The sequence below is a fragment of the Argentina silus genome (assembly GCF_951799395.1).
Source record: "Argentina silus genome assembly, chromosome: 1".
Classification (NCBI taxonomy): domain Eukaryota; kingdom Metazoa; phylum Chordata; class Actinopteri; order Argentiniformes; family Argentinidae; genus Argentina; species Argentina silus.
Window position 1 is genome coordinate 18,869,777 of NC_139655.1, and position 15,899 is coordinate 18,885,675.

The window sequence follows — 15,899 nt, forward strand, 5'->3', positions numbered from 1 at the left end:
GTTTATTCCGCCCGCGCTCCCCATGATTGTGTCTAATTTGATAAGGGGCCATTCATCCGGCGCTGAAACTGTTACATTGTTGTCAAGGTTCAGCGCGATTGGCTAGCTGTTAATCGACTACCAGCCTTATTGGAATATGATTGGATGATTCGAACGTCCTACTGGTGTTCAATGTCGCACAGCTGATCCTCATTTTAAAGGGAACGCGGGAGTTGGGAATGGGTAATCCACAAGACAGTGGATATTGTGGTCAGGTGCGTGCGACTTTGTAACAAAGCAGGGTAGTTCACGTCGTTGTAAGATACATTTTAAACGTTAATTTCGGTTATTTAGGCCGTTATTGTTCTCGGTTTTTTGGGTTGTAGGCCTACTGGCGAATAAACAGGTGAATCTTCAATTCGCAACAATGTTTGAGGTAAGCGTTTTTTGTTTGACATTTTCGAAGAGTCCAACCTATTCATCTTCATGCAATGTCATATTATTTTGCCGAAATCTATTCTCACTCTGAAGTTATTGTGTGGTATTGACGTGGGCCTGTTCTATTTGGCCCATGTCCGATGGGCCTACTCTAGCATACCAATGAGTGAAATCAAGATGGCATTGTCACTTTTTTCTTAATTAAAGTGCTGCTTATTTTGCATTGGCTCAACCTTCAATCTCTTCTGGCCTCATCTAATTGTCTTTCAGACCAGCAGTGATGACTTGTTCCTATTCCCCTACCAAGAGGAAGAGGCAGTGGATGACCTGTTATTTTCTGGAGAAGGCTCAGGTGATAGGGGCCTGTCTCTGGCTGAGGCCCTCCTGCCTCTAGTCGAGTCCCCATCTCCACCCCTGATCCCTTGGATGTGCTCCACACGCTACAAGACAGAACTCTGCAGCCGCTATGCAGAGACTGGCTCCTGCAAGTATGCTGAGCGCTGCCAGTTTGCCCATGGCCTCCATGACCTCCATGTGTCCTCGCGCCATCCCAAGTACAAGACTGAGCTGTGCCGCACCTTCCACACGGCCGGGTACTGTGTCTATGGCACCCGCTGTCTGTTTGTTCACAGCCCCAAGGAGCAGCGGCCTGCACGTCGCCGTCGCAGGAACATCCCATGCCGCACCTATCGCTCCTTTGGGGTGTGCCCCTTCGGCACACGCTGCAACTTCCTGCACATTGAAGGTGGTGGTCTCGAGTCAGCTGACAGCGCTGAGGAGGAGAATACTCCTCTCACTCCACCCACCAGGCCCCAGCCGCAGTCACACTCTCAGGACTGGAAGCCCCGTGGCGCCCTGTGCCGCACCTTCAGCTCCTTTGGCTTCTGTCTCTATGGCACTCGCTGCCGCTTCCAGCATGGCCTCCCCAGCACCATCCGAGGCCAAGACCTCAGCCAGGGAGACGGCCGCAGTCCTCAGCTGACAGGGAGAACCCTGTCCCCAGCTTCAGACATGTTCTCCTCCTCGTCATCCTCTCCCCCCTCTGCTTTGGCCTCCCCTGTGTACCCAGAAGATGCTTCTCCTGTCATCACCCCGCTGAATGAACCCATGGCCCACAATGCCTTCACGTTCTCCAGCCAGCACCTGAATGACTTGCTGTTGCCCTTGGCTCTGAGACTCCAGCAGCTGGAGAATAGTCAGGCTATTGCAGGCCCAGGATGTGTGGGTTAGCAAGGCTCTATAGCCAAGACCTTGTTTTTAAACGTATATAGTTATGGTTTGAAAACCATGTTTTTTATTGGAAAGGGTGGGTTGGAGGGGAATAGAGGCTTATTTTGGACTGCCCCTGTAGTGGCGTACTAGATTCATGTGAATTTGACTGGTTAGTCCCACCATAAAATTTAGATTTATTATGTTTGTTATTCTGACAGGCCCATCAACATCCTTTTGTTTATATGTAAATTAACTGTATATTTGGATCAGATTATTAATGTTGGTATTTATGAATTTCTTTTAATCTACGTTTTTTTTAATAATGTATTGTCTGACACTTTGGCCTTGTGAATAAAACACTACATTTTACTCTGTTTGTTTTACTATACCTCACTGCAATCCCAGAAATCTTAATGTGTTTAAGCCTATTGATCGTACACTTGCCTTTAATACAGTTTTTATTTATTCAGGGATTCACTTTCTGTCGACTTCTACTGACTTTAAATGAAGCGATCTATTTTGCAACTCTGTTGGGCTCAGTTTTCCACTGACTGTTTTTTGCCATGATGCTTCTTTTTTTTCTTTTCTTTTTTCCCCTCAAGTCACAGGAACTAGTCCCTGCCCCTAGTACATTTACCTATGCGTAACTCGTTTTCTGTTTACCACGATCTAGAAAATGCGTTCTTTAACTAATGGAAGTGAAAAGTAGGATCTCAACTTTTGTTTGAACTCTTGCGTTTATTTAGTTTGCTCGTCTTTTACAGACACAACTTCCCATCATGCATGATTGACATTCCTGTCCGGTCATATTTGAATGATTGATAAATAAAATATAATGGTAATTGCACTAGAGAGGCTAGGATGGATTTGCTGTATTTAGATGATTTGATTCAACTCCAGTATATGGCCCAGTATTTCAAAACCTTTAATCGTTTAATCTTGCTATCCAGGTCTGGATCAGATCTAACTCGCAGATTGAGTGGTATAGGGGAAATCAGACAGCTCTCTTGATCCTGGATTACAAAAAAATAAATTCGGATCAATCTGATCCAAATGAAATGTTTTGAAATACTGGGCCTATATGATTGGTCAAACACATGTGTCCCTCCTACAGCCAATCATTGCTCTCGAAACACTGGCTTTTCGAGAGATGACTGCATCATCACAGGGGAAAAGCGAGGCCTGTGTGCAGTTTTGAAGCGTAAACTTTACAAATACATACTTTTCATTCGCCTCAGAAGGTAAGTGATTCAGTTGTATTCGCTACTTTCCGGCATTACCTTGTTCATGTTATATGCAATCGTTGCATGAATCTGTAAATACTGATTAGTGCAGCTCGCAGCGGTGTCTGCTGGACGCATCAAAATGGTTAGCTAGTTGCTAGCTAACTAATCTAGAGAGCTGCTGTTGCTGTCTTTCCTAAAGTGTACCATTGTAATTTCACGTATTATTATGAAACGTAAATAGTCAGTCACAGTGCAATGTTAACCTTTTAACTAAATAGATGTGGCTAGCAAAATAGATTTGGTCTTTGTGAAATAACCAGATGTGGCTAGCTAGCTAACTAACTAACCAAGCTATAGCTAGTTGATGACAGTCACTAAGACTGTCACCGTGTTAGTCAACATAGCTCACTTATAATAAAATGCATTTGTCCATTGCATGAATCCAATGTCCTGCAACATTCCCTGTGTGACCATTTATGTAAGTTAAACATTATTTTATATTTCTCAGGTATCCCTGCTGCAGAGCTGCGTGTCCACCGGGAAAGCGCCGTGAGAATGGCAGACAGGGAGGAGAGGCGCTTCGCGGAGGTGCCCAGGGAGTCTGTCAAACTCATGGCCGAGAGTGCAGGAGTGGAGCTCAGCGATGATGTTGCAGCTCTGTTGGCTGAAGATGTATGCTATCGACTCAGAGAAGCCACACAGGTACTAAACTATGGGCCAAGTGTTGATATTGTTGTCATGATTGAAGCCAGTATGGCTGGCTGATGATATGTATTTGTTGTGATTCCTGTGTTTGACTTTACTGTGTACCTCACCAATAAAGAGCAGTTCTCAGTTCATGAGACATGCCAAAAGGAGGAAGCTGACAGTAGAAGACTTCAACAGAGCACTGCGCTGGAGCAATGTGGAGGTGAGAGAGATGGATCAGTAGGCCTGCCATGTATTTTCTTTTTTTATTCCTATAGATTGCAGGTTTTGGCCATACTTTTCTCTTCATTTTGTTATTGAACTCTGTATATGGTAATCTCTTTTGCTAGGCGATATGTGGATATGGTGCACAAGATGCCCTACCCTTTCGACCACTAAAGGAAGGAGAGCTGTTCTTTGTGGAGGACCGTGATATTAACCTGGTTGAACTGGCCTTGGCCACCAATATACCCAAGGGCTGTGCTGAGACCATGGTGCGAGGTATATGAGCCATTGTTTGTCATACTGAAACTTAGAAATAGTTTTTACATGCCTCTCGTCTTCATCCTTTATCACTCTGTAATGGCATTAATGTTGACTGTAATTTTTTGTCCTGCCAGTGAATGTGTCCTACTTGGATGGGAAAGGTAACTTGGAGCCACAAGGTACAGGTAAGGACTCAGAACAAGATGGAACACTGGCAGCATGGATGTTGAGTAAATATTCTCTGGTAGCTTTTGCTGAGTGTGACTTGTTGAGCCCTCTGTTTACCCCTCACAGTTCCTAGCGCAGTGCAGTCTCTCTCTGACGATCTGCTCAAGTATTATCAGCAGATCACCCGTGCCATACTAGGAGAGGACCCACACCTTATGAAGGTACATTCTTGTCCAGACATCATGTGATTGAATAAATAAATTGACTTGAGTAACTGGGGGAAGTTGTTCAAAGATTTAATTAATGGTAACATTTCTCCATTCAGGTGGCTTTGTTGGATCTCCAGTCCAACTCTAAGATTGCTGCCCTTCTGCCATATTTTGTGTATGTCATCAGTGGGGTAAGTTTATAACTTATTTGAAACATCTATAATCAAACCTCACAGGTATCACTATGCATTCTGAGGCCTAGTCTTTTAGTGCCTATGCATACAGTGTTATACATAGCTTATATATCTAATGTGTATATCTAATGTGCTCTTTCTCTGTTTAACCCCAGGTGAAGTCTGTGAGCCATGACTTGGAGCAGCTGAACAGGCTGCTGCACATGGTGAAGAGCCTGGTCCAGAACCCATACCTGTACCTGGGCTCCTATGTCCGCAGTCTGGTGTCTAGTGTGATGTACTGCATCCTGGAGCCTCTGGCTGCCTCCATTAACCCCCTCAACGACCACTGGACCCTGAGAGACTATGCCGCCCTGCTCCTCAGCCACATTTTCTGGTACGACCCTACCAGAAGGATGGGTGGTGACGTTTGGAGAACTATATCTGTTTGTTGAATACCCCCTAATCAGCTCATGCTCCCTCTGAATCTGATTTGTTTTTCACGTGATCATAACATTTTACTCTTACCATTAATCCGCCTTCAGAAATCTAAAAAAAAGATTCTCTCTCTTGATGCCTGTCAACTCTTTCAATTTTTTTCTTCCTCATTTTAAAGTTTTCTTTCTACATCAGGCACTGTCTACAACAGAAGCTTTGCCATCCAGGATCCTTATCCTCTTGACCTAATCCTCTCAAATGTGTTCGTTCTGCAGGACCCATGGGGACCTAGTTAGCGGTCTGTATCACCAGATCCTGCTGTCTCTGCAGAAGGTTCTGTCAGACCCTGTTCGCCCGCTGTGCTCTCACTATGGAGCTGTCGTGGGACTACACGCTCTCGGATGGAAGGTATCCACCGTTCCTTTGTCTTGTACATTTATACAGTTTCCTGTGTCCTGAGTACCTTGCTGATATGTATTTGTTTGTCTGTGTGTAGGCTGTTGAGCGAGTGTTATACCCTCACCTGCCAGCCTATTGGGCCAACCTGCAAGCTGTGCTGGATGACCACTCCGTCTCCAATGCCCAGGTCAAAGCAGACGGACACAAGGTCTATGGAGCCATCCTGGTAAGTGCAGTAGACCAGTCATTAGACAGAATGTTTTGTTTAATCTTTTTTTTTTTTTTTCTGTAATTCTAATAGAACAGAGGGAGACTGCTTATATCCCCAACTTTTAAAAGTACTAATTAATAGTTTTATATGTGTCAGGCCATTCACTCGATTTTGAAGCTCTTTATATCGTTGTATGAAGGACACTCGTCCATTCACTTGTAATGTGCCGTACCTACCAAGTAAAATTTCCTTTCTATCACATAGGTGGCAGTAGAGCGCTTGCTGAAGATGAAATCCCTGTCTCTGTCCCAGTCGGTGGAGGGGGGCAGTAGTGGACAGTCTGGTTCTGGGGGTGTCATGGGGTTCAGAGTGAGCTCCCCTGGCCTCAGTCCCCCACCGGAGCCACTCTCTGAGCCCGCCATTGGCATCGCGACCCACCTGCAGGCTGGAGTGGCTGGATGCACCTGGGAGGAGTGGACCCCTGTCCCTCTGCCCGCCATGTACTGTGAGCTCTACTCCTTTTTCGGGGACAGCCTAGCGGTTCGTTTCAGCACGGGGCCTGGATTTGGAGGCTGTCCCCCCTCGCCCCCATCCCAGCCTCCTGATATGAGGAAAGAGCCCCCTGGCCCAGCTGCCAACCTGGACACCACACGCAAGATGCCCCAGTTAACAGCCAACCTCAACATCAGCCCACGGCAGGATGGGAGCCCCCGCACTGAGCCTGCTCCACCAAGCCTGGCTGCCACTGCTCCGGGGAGGTATAATAATAATAATAATAATAATAATGATTTATGCTTATTCAAACAATGCCAGCGTCAAGAAATGCCAAAAGTCTGTCTGAAATTACAGGGCTATATATAATCTTAACATGTTGCTTGCCTTTTCTCTTTTCCTCCTCTTACTGTAGGTCTCTGGCTCGCTCTTCCTCATCCTCAGTCCAGCGTTCCAAATCATCATCCTCCCGACCAGGCCAGCGCTCAGCAGGCCCGTCCCGTGACGTCTTCCCAAAGGCCCGTTTCCCCCAGACACAGGCTGGATCCCCTGCCTTCTCCTTCCTCATAGGGGGGCGACAGATGGGCCGGCGCTGCCAGGGCCGACGCTTCCAAACCAGCTTCACCTCTCCTCCGCCCTTGTCCTCCATACCACCCCGCGCCTACGCCCATAAACTACCTGTCATCGGGAGGGTGGGCAAGCCAGTGCGACGCTGGACCTGCTCCCATTACTCACTCCACCTTCCCCTCTAAGAAATGGTCTGACAGAAGGATATACAGGGTCTTGGAACAGGAGGCTGCCACATTGCTTACTGCTGGTGGAGATTGCTGTGTCTACCCCGCTCAACTGTGGTTGAACATGTAGATAGTCAAGAAGCCCCCACTGGAAGCTTGTATGAGAGACTCCATCCCAAGCCCAGTAGCACCGGATAGAAGACTTGTTTCAGACTCTGACATGTTGGAGCAGTGCTGGTGTGCGGAGTAATGGGCTGAGGGCCTGTAAGCGATACAGCTTATAAAATGAACTTTTCATCTCTCTGTCATGTTCCTGAGAGTTATTTTGCAATCCTGTACATAGACCTGACATTTCCTAAAATAAAAGTTTAAAAAAAATGTTTTTTTTTACTAAAGATTCTGGCACATCCATGAAATTACAACTTGGTCATATCTAAGTGGAGTCAATTTAATTTCACCTCCCACACTCTATTGCAGGAGATTGAAATAGTTTCTGAATTGGACAAATCAAAAATACAATTTTGAATGAGGATTTTTTTTAATTGCTGACTAAAGTGGTGAATGGCACCTTTTTCCAAATTTCCCATTGCATGCATCTGTGTTGCCCAGGTGGATGTGACAGTGCTGGTTTATGTTACTGGTACGCTCTTTAAATATTTAAACTTGACGAATGGTTCCTGCAGGTCTGGGTGTTTGGTTACCGTCGGCAGCATGCTGCATGGGCAAATCCAGTCAAACAACAATGGTCCACTGTTTGGATTGGTTTAAGAGGTTCTGCAGGATCAGGGCGTTTTGGTGTCTGCTTCTAGGTTATGTTCTTTTCACGTTCTTCGGCGGTCTGGTATTCATGGCCATCGAAATGCCTGAGGAGAAGTCCCTCAGAGCTGAGGTCCAGAAGCTCCGGGAGCGCTTTCTGCAGGATCACCATTGCATGCAGGAAAGCAAGCTGGACGACCTTCTCAGGAAAGTGCTCTCCACTGATAGACGTGGTGTTTCTGTCCTGGACGTGAATAGTGAGGAATACCACTATGATTTCACGTCATCACTGTTCTTTGTTATTGTCACTTTGTCGACCACAGGTGAGACATATGGCCTGTCCAGAAACCCCTTTACCCCAGACACCCTAAATCTAGAAGGATTGGATAAGCGGAATTATCATCTTGTTTTTACCGATCCAATACACAAGTGTCTTGGGTAGAGGGAAAGGGTTTGTTTTTTGATATGCGAGTTGAGAGCTGTAAATGCATTGGATAAATGAAGCCTTCATGTTTAGAATGCAACACGTTGATTAAATGCCAGCAGATGTGTTAATGTCATGGATTAGCCACCTCAATGCTTGGATTGTATTCTTCAGATACAAAGTTTCTGATGAGCAAGGTAAACACCACCCTCCCCCATATCTGTGTCCCTTTTCTCTCTGTATGTGTTCCCAGGTTATGACTTCTTCACACCGATATCAGAGGCAGCAAAGCTGTTCTGTATATTCTACTGCATTGTGGGCATCCCCCTGACTTTGTTTATCCTGTCCTGCCTCTCGGACTTCTTGCAGCCCATTGTGACTCACGCCCCAGTGCGCCACATCCAGACACACTGGGCCATGCCCTATTCCCGGGCAGCACTGGTCCATGCAAGCCTTCTGTGCCTGGTCATAGTCACACTCTTATTCCTGCTGCCAGCACTCAGCTTCTGCTTTCTGGAGCCAGAGTGGAGCTTCCTGGATGCCCTCTTCTTCTGCTACATCACCCTCAGCACTATCGGCCAGGGGGGCTACATGCTGGGGAGGAACATGGACCGTACAGCCAGGGACGCCCTGAAAGTCTTCACTACCTGTAAGAGAGAGCTCTCCATACTGAAAATCCTGATTATTTTACTAACATTCATTATTGTTTGGGCCAGGAGTTGTTCCTTTTCCCTTTTGTGTAATCTGGTCAGAAGAAAAGTTGGACTGTAATAGCTTATAAAGAGTAGGGTCCTTCACAACCAAACATGATGCCATACTAACCCTTCACAACCAGACATAATGTGGTCACATTCAGAATGATATTTTCAATTAACCAATCATATTCCAAAAAATATTAGAATGTGAATTATTCTACTTATATTGTTATCATTTCTGCCTTTTGATCTTCTGATTTGATGCTTTTATTTTGTCACATACTTGTTTGTGTCTACTATTCCCTCCACAGGCTATTTAATGGCAGGCTTGGTGGTGATTCTGACGTTTCGTGAGACGGCATTGGACGTTCCACTGGTCCAAGCGGTGATTCGGCTGTTCTCTGGTCCCTGGGAGGGAGAACTCAAGGGAATAGACCTGGGCGAATTTGTACTCAGTGGGGACTCCCCACTGTACCCTGACGAGGAGCCCCAGTATGCCCTCCCCATCTCTACCATCTCCCCCTGCCCTCTTGACCCTGCCCTCCCTTCCTCAGACCAGACAACCCCCCCCTCCTTTCCTCAGACCAGCCAACCCCCACCTCCTCCCAACCCGCCTCTACCTCCCCCCTAGGAACATTACCAGAACAAAAACCCAAGTCCTAACATAGCCACTTAAAGACAAATGTGAACCTCAATGATGAAACCTCAGTGTTTGCTGATGATATTAGCTCACTCAGCTACATTCCATTCTACTTAGTCGAATAATTTTAATTAGTCTGATATGAAGGTGTTGTTAGTATGATTTCTATGTGATGCTTGTCTATTTGCCCACTAGATGGCAGACTAAACTATTTGCAGATATATACTTATTTACTGTTTGCAGAGGGTCATTTTAGATGTGTAAGAATGTAAAACCCTGATAGAAGGTACTGTTCTGGCTGTGCTTGAATTGTACAGTGTAGGTCAATGACGATGGATTCTTGTGTGTTTTGTCAAGATAACAAGGGAGTGTAATATCTATCATCATGCCTGAGAGTCTTATCAAGTAATACTTGATACCAGGAGTGCTTTCTCAGTCAAAACTGTTATTTGAGCTCTTTCTTGTGAAACAACTCCCATTTTGAACTCTATTCTACAGTGATTGGTGTTTACATATTTCTTGTGATCTAATGATTTAAAATGAGACTTGCTCCCTCTGGAGCTAAAAGATAAATGTTAAATGAAATGTATGCACATTTGAAATTCCATGTACCATGAAATTCCACTGTAAGAGAATAGACACTGTTTTTAGTAATATACTATAATGTAGTATGTTGTTTTGTGATTGCTCTATAGTGGTCATGTGATGGTGTTGATACTCAGACACCAGCTAAAAGCAGGAGTCTTTCATTAATAAAATGTGCTATCAACAAAGGCAACTAGCGGAAATGTGGAGTGATGGCTTTGTTTTTCTTATTCATTTTCAATAAATCTAAAATTAAGTAAATTAACTTCTTGAATGTGTCTTGTTTTTTTTCTTCATAAAGTACTATGATTGATTGCAGTTGATGATCATCTGAATGACCTAGGCACAGGTGTCAAACTCATTCCATGGAGGGCCGAGTGTCTACAGGTTTTTGCTCTTCCCATCTATTTGATTGATGAATTAAGGTCACTAATTAGTATGGAACTCCCCTCACCTGGTTGACAAGGTCTTAATTGAAAGGAAAAACCAAAAGCCTGCTGACACTCGGCCCTCCATGGAATGAGTTTGACACCTGTGACCTAGAGTTTTCAAAACCCACTTCACATGAGAGTGGAGCTCTCTTCATTGTGTTTTGATTAGTGAGTCAGTGCTGCCCCACTGTGGCTGTTGAGTGAGAGAGAGAGAGAGGGAGCCCATGGGCCACGATGACTCAGAGCCTGTGCCCAGTACTGGTAGCCCTGGCACCTCCCCAGCCACAGACATACAATACACACACACACACACACACACACACACACACACACACACACACACACACACACACACCACAGCCTCTTAGTCTCTACAAACACATAATTCCCAGTAGTACTTATTAGGTCATCATATGTATTAGGTCATCCATCCTGAGAGGGTTTTGATTTGATATGTGTATGCTGAGAGGTTGAGGGTAGAGGCTTCTTAGTTGGTATAGAATTTCTTAATTGCAACACTCAATTGGAATTATACTATACATAGAGGGATTTAAAAAATATATTTATTTAGAATTTATGTTTTTGTTAAATGGCTCTGACATATTTTAGTATATTATCATTAGCAGTTACAATGATATTTCCTCTCTTGGGTTATGGTTTAGTTGTCCTGGCTATCATGTCCCTTTGGCTGAGTCACTGGTTCAAGACCTCATGGCCAGTTTCCCAGTATGGACTGTGAGGTCAAAGGACTGGTATGCAGTGGTCAGATGAACAACAGGGGCCAGAGGAGGGATGATCCCTGTCATCCGACGTGTACATTAGTGTCGCGTTAATGGCCAAGCCCCTGTGTTGCCCAGCCCTATGAACAGCTGTAGGTCACACGGGAACCTGAGGGCCAGGTAGTAGGGGGCTTCCCTGCGAAGTCACATGATCAATTGCATAGTTTCATGTGACATGGACTGGCGTTGATGGCTTGCTGTTGACACACAGCTATTGGCATACATTACTGTATGTCTCTTATAGTGCACTTTCAAAGGCCATAGGTAGTGGCAGTGCTAAATTTAGATGGACTATTGTGAACTATGCAAAAATGAGGAGCATATGGAAAATGGCTGGTTTGCTTCAATCACAAATTAAGATAAACAGACAAACAGTTTGTATCCTGTAGTGGGCTTGAATGACTGTTGTAATTTTCTGTGACCTTGTTAAAAATGTTCCATGGTGTCTCTGGGCTCTTGCTGCATGTCACCCTCTCTTTCATTTTGACGGACAGTCGGCAGGTGTTAGACTAAGCTGGTCTATATTTATCAAGGACAGGACGATGGGGGATGATGCTGGTGTGGCTCTGATCTCTCTCCATGAGTCGTATATCACCACTATGTTCTTTTCCACTCTTAGAGAGAGAGGCACACAATGGCCTTCTCAGTCAAGACCCAGACTCAGCTAGGGATTTTTCAATCACCTCAGTTTCAACAGCAATTTCAGCATACACAGAAAATAAAGTAGCCAAAGCACTGATTCTGCCCCTCTACTGGCCAGTAGCCTAATTGAAATAGCGTATGATGCTTTGACATCCACCCATGGCTGTACCTTTCCACCAGTGTATTCCCTACCAGTCATATAAATAAAGCTGAACAGCATCCTTATAAAAAAGAATGGTTCATCATGCTCAATAAAGAATGCACCATTTTACTTGTGCCATCATTGACAATTATCTGTCTGCAGTGCCCTGTCCACAGTTGCCCTAAGTGCCATTTCCTCGTGTACATCATGTGAACCAGGTGGCACTCACAGAGTGTGGCCATTCAGCTGGAAAACAGGATGCACCTCAACCAATGGGTGGCCAACCTACAGGAAGTTGATTGTTGTGGAAACATTTTACCTCTAAATAACCCCCTTCAACCACTCAAGACATTTATAAGGAAGATATTCTCATCTCTTGCAGACAGAACATTAGTTTGTGCCAAATATAGTAGTGAATTCTTGTGTTTATTGTCCTCACTTGATATATGGGCTGGTGGTGATCCTGTATAAACATACTGGATTGGGATGGTAGCCTGTTATAACTCTTTGCAGCTCCGAGCAGAAAAGAAAGATCCATCTGTACTGGGGTCTGAGCCCTAATTATGCTTTAAATTAAATTTAAATTAAATTCCATCCCAAATGTACAGTATTTACACTGGCACATCATAGTATTTCAATAATCATAATAATGTACCAATGCTTGGATTTGATTAACTACTTTCCCCTGATTTATAAAGCTGTATCAATATAGCTACAGTGTGACCAGGAAATGCAACTCCAAGAATAGTGCCTAAGATAAACATAACAACACCATAATGGCCTTTTGGCAAAAGACCAGCTAAAAAAAGACTGGTAGTCTCATGTGTGCTGACCCCCCTCCATTCTTCCTGATTTCTTCCTCTAGTCTTCCACCCAAATCCAGCTGCTTCCCAAATCTAAACCTTGGGCAAACTGCTGAGAGAGAGGATGTGCAAGACAGAGGTTAAGTCCACATAGGAGGGACTCAAAGGAATGGGCTCAGAGCTGAATACATCACTCCACAACAGTCAAGGACTCAGACATGTTGTCTGACAAATAGATATACAGCACGAGGCCAAATCCATGACCTCACAGTCCAAGACTCTAGGAACTGACCCATTGCCTCACAAAGTCCACAGTGGTAATATAGGCTCCACAGAATACAGAACTAACCCTAACCCTAACTCATGGACAGAGATATGGCTTTATTGCTTCTCTTTTTCTCAAGGCCCAGTTGCTAAATCCCCAGCTGCCTATGTCTGTCGGCATTGCGCCACTGCTTATAAATAAACTTCAGAGTACATTGGAAAAGTCCATGCAATTGGGGTACTCTAGTAGGCTACTGTGAGGAGGGGGCTTAACAGAGTGCATGCAACCATTGCATAATTTCTGTAGAAAGATCTGGGTCATTACTTTCCCTCATCTATTCATAACTCTGTGTTGCCACTTGCTGAATACCTTTAACCTCACCTCAGCAAAACAGATAAGTAAACACTGAAGCATTTGATAACCCAATGTGTCTGTTTATTTCCCCTGGGTTAATTTATACTTTGCATGTTGTCTGTTTACATATCAGACCCCCCCACCCCAAACTCAGTGCACCCTTTGTTTACCCTAGATATTGCTTCCCACTCACAATGATGATGATAACAGTTGCATACCACCACAGAATATACACATTTTTCTTTACAGACTTATAATTGTTGCCGGTAAAATTGTTTTAAATGACACATTTCTTGAATAGCCTAAATTACACCTGATCAGGCTATAGTTAACGCGTATAACAGTGTTATAGATTATGAAAAGTATTCGTTCAATTGGCCAACATGGTGATCTCAGTTGAGTTGGGGACTGGGTTGCTTGTCGGAGTCTGATCTGTCATTTGTTTTGCCTCATTCTACTCTCTGACGTTCGAGACGTGAACATTGCAGTCAGTGTGAGCGTGGGACATCGACGGTCTAGCGCAGCTAACGCAAGTGCTGCAGCAGAGACTGTAGAGCCTTCAAGAAGAGCGAGGAGGAAAGAGCCCCACGCGGATTTTACCAATGTTTCTTATCAAGTCCTTGAGAAAATAACTTTTTAGTCTTAAACATGACTTCTGTTTGGAAGAGACTTCAGCGTGTCGGTAAGAAAGCCTCGAAGTTCCAGTTTGCGGCGTCCTATCAAGAACTGATGATAGAATGCACGAATAAATGGTAAGACTATGTGCAGGTTTCTATACACTACTTTACACTACTATTTAGATGATCAAAAACACACTGTTATGGCGAGGATGTTGTTGTCAAGTTTTATCACTGCGTGAATCCCCCCATTGCCATTTAATAAGGTCACACTCATATTCACATTTGACATTTGCATTGTCGGTTGTAATTGATGTCCCTGTCAGTTGGTCAATAGACGATTTGACACCACTTTTTGACGATTGTATACATTACACGCACTATATCTTCAGACAGTCTGCTAATGGTTCTACTGTACACTGAAAGCATGTTTGTCGAAATATATGCACTTCCGTATTTGCTCTCTTCTCTTGTCGCTCTCCCATTTATAATCATCGTCATGCGGCATCTTAATTAGACGGACAGCATCAGTCTCTAGGCCCTCTGGGAAAACATCATCATTTGAGTGGCTAAACTGAACTCCAAAGTGCATACGTGTTGAGCAGGTGTGTGAAGAAGTTAATAATTATCATTATCATCATCATCATCATCATCATCATCATTCTGCATCTTTTTATATGCTGCTGTGCTTTTCAAGTGTGTGTGTGTGTGTTTGTTTGTATGTTCTGTTTGTTTGTTTGTATATGTACTGTATGTGTGTTTGTGATCTACTTCTGTCTAACTGGTTCTCTTTAATGTTTGTTGTTCCCCCTTTAATGTGTGTCTGTAAATACAGTATGTTCCTTCATGAATGCTTCCTGAGCTCAAAAATATGCATGTGATGGAATATCATAATGTTTTGGTACAGTTCATAACAGTTCTCACATAACTGTGACCAATGTGAGAAAGAAAGAGAGAAAGAATGAGAATATGAGAAAAAGAGAGTGAATACCTGTTACAGTATTGGCTTGTATGGGTGTTGTTTCCCCCAAAAGTTATACTGTGCAGCAGCAGCTGGGTGTCTATTTCTTTCACATAATTTGACCTCATCCTACTGTGATGTCGCCAGTGTTTCTCAAATCTAGACCCTTCAGACTCTCCTCTCCATTTTCTTGGCGCAGGTGCCTGTTTCCAGGAATTTGTTGAAGAACCTATATCTTAGGTGTCACTTTACTTGTATACCCAAGAAAGCACATTGTCATTATGCAGACAGTACCAGTCCTAAGATGAGGTCCCAGCATCTTGGTTAATGTTTTTCAGCAGAAGCAGTTACCTCATCTCTCAACCACTGGTTAATTTGATAAAGCAATGGATTGCTCATGTGGAAGTAACCTTGTCAGACTGTGTGTTATGCTGCTGATGCCCTCTGATTTAATCACTGAGTTGGATGAAGCACTGCATTTGACTGACTCATATTCAGGTGCATTCAGACACTGACATACACACACACACACACACACACACACACACACACACACACACACACACACACACACACACTCCATGTAAACATCTGTGATGATGTAGCTACCTCTTCTTTCTTGGTGCTGGTACTGCAAGAGTTAACATTAATACATTTAGTATTACTCACATTGCACATAGCACGTGCCTCCAACCTCCCAGTCCTAGCTTGCAGACTACTTCCCTGTTCATACTCTTGTAGCTGTATTATAAGCCAACTTTGCCAGGAACAACACGATTATGTTACGTATTGCTGTCTACCGAACCATCCTAGACCTAGCATTCTCTGGCCAATGATAACATAGATATAATCTAATACTAAAATAATCGCGACTGATAAGTTGGAATACTGTATGATTCCTAGATAACATACGTTTTATGACTGTTTGATATATGGCCTATACATATATCCAA

General features: G+C 44.0%; 4 protein-coding genes across 5 annotated transcripts in view; all 4 read left to right on the plus strand.

The window, feature by feature from the left end:
* Positions 1 to 406: 406 nt before the first annotated feature.
* cth1 (cysteine three histidine 1) lies at positions 407 to 1,647 on the plus strand (the record flags this gene model as incomplete). Its single annotated transcript, XM_083676079.1, has 2 exons — positions 407 to 415; positions 688 to 1,647. The coding sequence occupies 2 exons, from the start codon at positions 407 to 409 to the stop codon at positions 1,645 to 1,647; spliced, it is 969 nt and encodes a 322-aa protein (XP_083532205.1).
* Positions 1,648 to 2,770: 1,123 nt separating this feature from the next.
* taf6l (TAF6-like RNA polymerase II, p300/CBP-associated factor (PCAF)-associated factor) lies at positions 2,771 to 7,247 on the plus strand. Its single transcript, XM_083678089.1, has 12 exons — positions 2,771 to 2,870; positions 3,364 to 3,557; positions 3,679 to 3,765; positions 3,893 to 4,043; positions 4,163 to 4,213; positions 4,323 to 4,417; positions 4,522 to 4,596; positions 4,755 to 4,975; positions 5,292 to 5,424; positions 5,513 to 5,641; positions 5,891 to 6,384; positions 6,534 to 7,247. Exons 2-12 carry the CDS (start codon positions 3,411 to 3,413, stop codon positions 6,868 to 6,870), a joined length of 1,920 nt encoding a protein of 639 aa, XP_083534215.1. The 5' UTR covers positions 2,771 to 2,870; positions 3,364 to 3,410; the 3' UTR covers positions 6,871 to 7,247.
* Positions 7,248 to 7,711: 464 nt separating this feature from the next.
* Positions 7,712 to 9,395, plus strand: kcnk7 (potassium channel, subfamily K, member 7; the record flags this gene model as incomplete). The annotated part of the gene is made up of 4 exons (XM_083676201.1): positions 7,712 to 7,931; positions 8,286 to 8,681; positions 9,039 to 9,219; positions 9,359 to 9,395. 4 exons carry the CDS (start codon positions 7,712 to 7,714, stop codon positions 9,393 to 9,395), a joined length of 834 nt encoding a protein of 277 aa, XP_083532327.1.
* A 4,485-nt stretch (positions 9,396 to 13,880) lies between these two features.
* Positions 13,881 to 15,899, plus strand: part of ehbp1l1a (EH domain binding protein 1-like 1a) — a 36,016-nt gene continuing 33,997 nt past the window's right edge. For both annotated transcript variants that reach the window (XM_083675280.1, XM_083675281.1), the window contains exon 1: positions 13,881 to 14,120. In XM_083675280.1, coding sequence (XP_083531406.1) covers positions 14,017 to 14,120 — 104 coding nt within the window. In that variant the 5' untranslated portion in view covers positions 13,881 to 14,016. The remainder of the gene's footprint in view (positions 14,121 to 15,899) is intronic.